We start from the raw sequence: 7,943 nt of genomic DNA, 5'->3' as shown, positions 1-7,943 counted from the left end.
AATGTAAAAGGTGTAATATTAAGAAATTGGATAAGCCTGTTTCCTGGCATGTGGGTATCAAACTTTCCCCGAAACCCAGCAAGTAGCACAGCCCATTCATCATGTCTTTGTTGTAGCCAGGCTATCTGATCTCCCGAATATGGGGTAACAATAACATCTGGGTCACGGCCAAAGTATCAAACCGCAGTCTTGATACCTGAGAACAGAACCTGATTCACTAAAAAAGGATAGGAGGGCAAAACCTTGGATGAGGTAGCAGGCGCATGTATCCAAAGAAGCGGCTGCTCCTCTTGCCACAGGAGCCCTGATGGCATATAATCAGTGGCAAATGTCAATAGATAAAGGATTTTTTCAGGATCAAAATATCCTGAGCCTTGCTGGGAGATAGCTTCTTCTACCCTTATAAGTGCGGCTTCTGCCTCTAATGTAAGGCTCCTAGGGGAACTAGGGTCAGGATCTCCTTGTAATATATTAAATAAAGGTTTTAAATCTCCTGTTGCGAGTCGCAAATAAGGGCGTAACCAATTAATATCACCTAAAAGTTTCTGAAAATCATTCAGGCAACGTAAACTCGTTCTTTTTATATGGATTTTTGAGGTGCGAACTAAGGTTGGTTCCAATTGAAACCCCAAAAACAAAAAGGGATAGCAAGTCTGAATTTTTTCTGGGGATATAATAAAGCCCCTATATTGTAAAGCCAAGACTAAATCCTGAGCTATTTTTTGTGCCATATCAGCCTTGTCTGCAGCTATTAACAAGTCATCCATGTAGTGGATGAGGTATGCAGAGGGGTAAAGTAACCTTATGGGATCCACAGATTGTGCCACAAAACGCTGGCGTAGGGTGGGCGAGTTGGCCATGCCCTGTGGTAAGACTCGCCACTGAAACCGAGGGTTTGGGCCAACATGATTAGTAATTGGGATGGAAAACGCAAATCGCTTACAATCTGCCGGGTGAAGGGGTATAGAAAAAAAGCAGTTTTTTATGTCGATAACAATCTTGTGAAAATCTTTGGGAATAGCAACTGGTGATGGCAGGCCAGGCTGTAAAGCTCCCATGGGTAGCATGGTCTTATTAACTTCCCTTAAGTCCTGTAACAGTCTCCAGTCCCCATTTTTCTTTTTAATGACAAATATAGGGGTGTTCCATGGGGATGTGGAGGGCTCAAGATGTCCCTGCTCTAATTGTTCCTGCACCAACTGCAGGGCAGCCTGAACCTTTTCCTGAGGCATGGACCACTGGTCTATCCAGACTGGGTCATTAGACCTCCAAGATATCTTATCAGCCTGGAGTGCAGGAGGATCAGTGGCCCTTAGGAAAAAAGGTCCACGCCTACGCCTAACCTACCTTGGTGTTGGCCAGTAGCAATAGGGTCTGTAAGTCCTTGTTCTTTCTTTCCTAATCCTTTACCAGGGAGGAATCCCATTTTAAGCATCTGTTTAGTGACAATTTCATTAGGACTAAGCATAATAACTCCCATTTGTTTTAAGATGTCCCTTCCCCAGAGGTTAAGTGGGAGGCCTGGGACTATAAAAGGCTGAATGGTGCCTGAATTACCCTCTTTGTCTTTCCAGGTTAATAACTTAGAACTTTTTAAAGTATTCTGGGTTTGTCCTATACCTTGTAAGTGGGTGGCAGTGGAATCTACAGGCCACGCTTTAGGCCAGTACCTGGATGATAGTACAGTGGCATCCGCACCTGTGTCTAAAAGACCCTGGAATTGTTTATTATCTAGCCATAAAGTCATCATAGGTCGGGTATCAGAAAGCTGTTGTACCCAATATATGTCAGAAGAGCCGGGGCTCGAGGCACCACGTTTGTTTCCTTGGCAGGGGAATTGTCCCATCATAGGTAATGGCAGGGCTTGTGCTATGCGATGTCCAGCTCTAAGAGTTAAGGGGCCTTCAGTAGCAGTGGCAAGCAATTTAATTTCTCCTTCATAATCAGCATCAACCACAGAGGGAGTAACAGAAAGCCCCTTTAGGGAGCATGAAGCTCGCCCTATAATAAGATAGAACATGCCAGGAGGAGGAGGGCCATACAGCCCAGTCTCTACAATAGTGGTCCCATCCTCAGGGGTTATAATCCGGGTGGAGGAGGGGCACAAGTCCAATCCTGCGCTCCCTGGGGTGGCCCTGTAAAGGGGTTTTGACGTTGGGTCGTTCCCCTTGCATGAGCTGGCTGGTACAGAATTGGTGAGTAAGGGCCCCCGATCGGGGCCCCTCTCCCGTTTCCCTGAACCGCAGTAGCTGAGACAGGGGTTAGGGAGTTGCCCATATTATCAGTCTTGGATTCGCAATACCTTGCCCAATGTTTGCCCCGCCTACATCGGGGGCAGGGTCCTGGAGGGCCACCCCCTCTATCCTCAGGACAATTTTGGTTATTCTCAACTATCGATCGAGAGGGGCATTCTCTCGCAAAGTGTCCCAGTTGACCACAGGTGAAACATGTCTTCCCTCCGGGGCGAGAGTGTCCCCTTTGTCCCTGAAATACTGCGCCGATGGCCAGGCTGATTGACTTTGATAGCTGGTGACCAAAATTGTCTACCTCATTGCACACCTTAATCATACCAGAAACATCAATGTTCCTCATTTTTCCCCTTAATGCAGCTTTACATGCAGTATTGGCATTCTCAAAGGCCAGCTGTTTGACCAAGGTCCCTTCCATTTCCTCTGGCCCCAAGATTCTTTCTGCTGTTTCTTGGAGCCGACCCATAAACTGAGCATATGGTTCCTGAGGTCCCTGGATGATTTTAGTGAGCGGGGTGGCAGTGGCGCCAGTGGAGGGAACTGCCCTCCAAGCTGCCAAAGCAGCCTGTGCCATCTGGGAAAGTATCCCAGTGGACAGTCCTTTTTGCTTGTCTTCATCTGCAAACTTGCCTTTACCAGCAATTTTATCAACTGTCCAGGAGGCAGTCTGACTTAATGGGTTCCTTCTATTTTCGTTTGCAAGGGCTTCAGCCCTATCGAGAAACTCAGACTTCCAAGTCAGGTATTGTCCTCTATTCAATACTGACTGGACCACCCTGCTCCATTCTATGGGCAGCATAAATCCTTCTCCTGCCAATCCCTCCAATATAGAAAAAGTAAAAGGTGCATTCATCCCATAATTTTTAACAGCAGAGTGAAGATCTTTAATATGTTTAATTTTTAATTTTTTATATATGGGCCGGAAAGTTTCATATTCATTTTGTTCAGGCTCTTCCTCCGAATCAGAGGCCATCTGATCTTGCTCATAATTGCCCTCTTGCCTTGGCTCTAGCCCTGGGGGGGTTTCTGTGGTATCAGGCTGAGACTCAGCAGCCTCTTCCACTTGCCTGGCTCGTGACCGGGTCAGGACTGGATAAGCCATTTTACGATTAAGTTTAGAGTTTGCCCGTTTGTCTAAAGTCGTGCCCTTTCCCATAGTAAACTGTAAATCCTGAATCTGAACAGAAAGGTCTGAGAGCTCATGTTGTAATGCAAGCACTTGTTTGAGACTTCCTATTTGCGCCTTAAGGGCAGCTTTTGTATTATGTAATTCCTGAATCAAGGGAGTGGGCAAAGGCATGCTATCGGGGGCGGTCAGAACATAAGGCGGTGGCCGCGGAGTCCTTTTTGGCTGACTAAGAAAGACGCGGGGGGCTTTATCCCCTCTACCATACCTTCCTTTCTCATAACTAGCCGCTTCTACCTCTAACTCATTTTCGGACCCTGAATCCAAAGGCTCCTCTGAACTTTGAATCCAGCGATCCGAGTCCTGCAGGCCGGGTTTGATTTCATTTTTAAAAGCGACCAGCGATGGATAAATGCTTTTAGGTGGCTTTTGGATCTCATCTTCAGCGGGCACGGTCTCTTTTTGGGGAGCTGTTTAGATTTAATAGGTCCTGGGGAGGAGTCCTCGGGGATACTAATAACAACCGAAGGACAGGGGGAAGAACACCCACCCTCTTCATTTTTACAAGATGACGGGCGGGATGCCTCTAAGAATTCAGTGACTATCGTTAGGAGATGGGAACCATCCCCTCCTTTTTCTGGACTATTTATGACGTCCCTGATCAGGGACCGTAACTAAAAACAATTTCTGGCACAGAATCACCTCCTTTAATCATCTTACTAAGATCTTTGCCCACCTTGTCCCAAATTTTGGGATGTATCTCTGGGCCTGTTAAAACTAACCAAGGGCATTTTTCATCTATAAAACAAAAGAATTCAGCTAAATCTTTCTTTTTAACTCTTACTCCTCTTTCCCTAAGTGACTGTTGAAATTCCCATATGAATTTCTCTTCCTTTGAAAGCGATTGTCCCATGTCCTATAGACGACAACGAACCTGCGCCTACCTCCGTCCTGCAGACCTGTCCGAGTATCACAGCTGGTCAGGACCTTATTTTCCTTCGTCCCGGGACTGCGCCTCGTCGTCCGATTAGTTGGCCGTACTTCAGGGTCCCTGTTCAGGCGCCACTGTAACCCCCGCTTGGCAGGGTCAGCTATTCAGGGTCCTCTGAAGGGGCGCTAACCTGCAAGACATGAGCTGTAAAAGAGGAAGGAGACCAAGCAAGATTCTATTGTCAAGGTCTCCGTTTATTGGGGTGAAAGTTACAGCTTATATACCCTTGAATGGGGTGGAGGTAGGTAGGCAGGAACTCTGCCGGGGTAACTGAAGGTCATCAGCCAGCACCTGGTGTAAGCCAAAGCATGTGATTCATTAACATTGGAGTAAGGGGTGGGTTCCCTTAACAGATGTGATCCATTAGCATTGGAGTAAAGGGTGGGTTCCGTTAACGGATAGCTCTCAAGATAGTGGGATGAGGGGTGGGTTCTCTGTAAACATCCTTAGGACAATGACCTCTGCTATCCCTGTCAGGACGATGTTCCCTGACAAATCTATCCTTAGGAAAATGGTCCCTGACAACCAAACTGTGATTGTTTCCAGTCAGCCTATTTTCTTATGGGTCACTTCTCTCTCTCTCTCTCTCTCTCTCTCTCTCTCTCTCTCTCTCTCTCTGTCTCTCCCATCTACCAAGACTATTAGTGCACTATACTTTTTTTTTCTTAAATACTTACCTATACTTCTGTCCCTAGTCTATCTGTTCCAACAGTTTCAAATCAACCACAGATAGCTCCATCAAATCCAACATCAACACTAGCTGATTCTTCAGAATCTATATCCTGCTCCAGCATCACAGACTACACTTCCCTAGTCTCAGGTGGTCCTACAGAGCATGAACAATGAGAGAAATAACCTGCACTTATTGGACTTTGCCAATATTGCACCTTTTTGGTTCCCAACTACAATGCCCTAATTTCAGCATGAAGTAGGAATTACATTGTACCTTATCATTCATTTATTATCAAAAAAAGTCTACAGAATCAATTTCTTAACCTAGGACATATGGATGAACCTGTTTAACATGTACTATAAAAGAAATTACTAATGTTATTGGTAGGTCTAAGTGACTTAATGCTATTTTATTTGTGCACTACTATACTCATTACTACTATAAGAACTTTTGTATGTACAACTACCTTAGTACAACAGGTTCATACTACAGAGGATGTTAATTGGCTCTCAAAATATGTTATCCAAAAATTCCTGTAAATCTAGAAGACAGTGGCCGTCAGGATCATATAAATGCTTTGGAGGAGGCTGTTCTTATACAGGAAATCAGTTCCACAATATTAATCTTAGACTTAAGGTTCAGTGTCATTCAACCCTTAAATGGATTTGTGTGACCGTTCTTCCATATAATGACATAGAATATAATTGGGGTGAAGTTCATGCACCATTATAGGGTCGTTGGAATAATTCTGATTTATCTATGGACATTGGTTTCTCCCTTCCCCAGAAAATATCTGACAGGCTCACTCTGTGCCAATATATGGCTCTCTCTTTTTTCTTCATTGTCTAAGGTGATATTGAGTAGATGTTTCAAGAATGAATGGTGATCTGTGCCCCAGTTGATTTCCAGATCTCCATGACTCAATCTTTTCTTTGGTGTTGTTGGATATAGCTGTAGCAGTGAACACAGAAGATGAAGTGAGTTGATAGACAGCACAATTGAGTGATGATATTCACAAGTACTCAGCCATTCAAAAATCAAAACACACTATAGAACAAAGGTGACCACCAGGTTGATATCTAGTGGCCTGTGAGAAATAATGATGTATCAGGGGAGTTTTATGTTCTATAAAGGTTTGAGACTGTGGGACAGGTTTCTGAGACTGAGATAGAAGTAAAATGGGACCAGGGAATAATGTATGTTCTCAGAACCTGCCTCAATTAACATGTACATAGATTGATTTGATTAATGATTTTATGAAAAGTAATTTAATCATACTTTTTACTAACTTACAGGAGGTATATTCATATGCAGATCATTTTGATACATATCTAATTTTATAAAGGACTAGAACTTCAACAGGACCACACAACCAGAATTAACTCAAAACCTGATGTCATGTAACATTTGAGACTGTGAAGGACTTTTCTTTCTCCAGCACTTATTATTTGGACATTACAGCTCAAATTCATATTATAGTTTATTAAAAACTACATCCAAAATGTCCCATTCTCTTAGAATACAGAGATGGATATTATTTACCATGCTTCATAATCACAGTTCTCACTTTTTATTGTTTAATTAATGAAGAAACCTTTCAATAAATGTGGCCATTGGTGAAGAGATTGGGAAGGTATGGTGTACACTACTCATCCTAAATCAGCATAACATTATTCACAGAAATAATTTTGAAAAGTTGTTACAAAAAAGTGAGAGACAAAGCAACATTCAGAATGTTTGTTTCTGTGAATGTCTTAAGGCTCATCTTCTCTGTCATCTCAGTCCCAGGGCAGCTTCTGGCTCCTCGGGGTTTCTGACACACTCAGGATGTGGTTGCAACACTGTGTCTTGCACAGTAATAGATGGCAGAGTCTTCAGATGTAAGGCTCCTGAGCTCCATGTAGGCTGTGCTGGAGGATTTGTCTGCAGTCAGTGTGGCCTTGCCCTGGAACTTCTGATTGTACTTAGTATTACCATTTCCAGGATAAATATACCCAATCCACTCCAGGCCCTGCCCAGGCCTCTGCTTCACCCAGTGCATTTCATAGTTAGTGAAAGTATAGCCTGAAGTCTTGCAGGCCAACTTCACTGAGGTCCCGGGTCTCCCCAGTTCAGGCCCTGACTGATGCAGCTGCACCTGGGAGTGGACACCTGTGAAGAAATTGTATATTGTCAGAGGCCTTGTCACCTCAGTCCCTGTCTTCTCCTCAGGTTTAGAATTAGAAATCCCTTACCTGTAGTTACTGACACAAGGAAGAGAATGATACAGCTCCATCCCATGGTGTGGGCCTTGTGTGCTCAGTGACTATGGAGAAGGCACTGATCATATGTTGTTGTTGGGTGTGGACATTCCTGTATTTACCATAATAGACTCAGGTAATTTGCATTTTCAAGAACAGGGGACTTCTTAAATAAGCCACTAGTCCAGTTTGAGAAAGTGGGGGAGAACACTTGAGTCAAGCAAGAGGATGATGAAATTCAAGTCCTAATCCTCTCTGAGGAAATGCATCTCATATCATTCACTCAGCTCTGCAGATGTCATGGGTGTAACAATAAGGTCCTAAGCTCTCAATAGATTTCTGGCCTGAGGCAGTTGCTCCACTTTGTGACAAGGTTGTTATTTTGATATACAGAAGTAGGTTGTGATGATAATGGTGGTGACTGGAAATTTCATAACTTATTAAATTTTGAGAAATTACAGCTTCATTTCACATGATTAATATTTGCCATAATAGAAGGTTTCATAGAAAAACTCACTGAAATGATCTAAAGAAACATACCTCAGAAATATTTACACATTGATGTTTAATGCAGGACTATTTTTAACTTATGGAAATAAACTTTATGTCTGTGAGCAGAAGATTGCACCAGGAAGACATGGCTATATGTGTGACACAAGAGGAC

The 7,943-nt window shown here is 43.6% G+C and overlaps 1 gene segment (V, D, J or C); it reads right to left on the bottom strand.

The window, feature by feature from the left end:
* Positions 1–6,861: 6,861 nt before the first annotated feature.
* Positions 6,862–7,394, bottom strand: LOC119818352. The segment is given in 2 exon segments: positions 6,862–7,190; positions 7,274–7,394. Coding segments are annotated over 2 exon segments (375 nt in total).
* Between the last annotated feature and the right edge of the window lie 549 nt (positions 7,395–7,943).

The sequence above is a fragment of the Arvicola amphibius genome, chromosome 7, assembly GCF_903992535.2.
Source record: "Arvicola amphibius chromosome 7, mArvAmp1.2, whole genome shotgun sequence".
Classification (NCBI taxonomy): Eukaryota; Metazoa; Chordata; class Mammalia; order Rodentia; family Cricetidae; genus Arvicola; species Arvicola amphibius.
The sequence above is the reverse complement of the archived record's forward strand: the minus strand, read 5'-3'. Positions and strand labels throughout refer to the sequence as shown.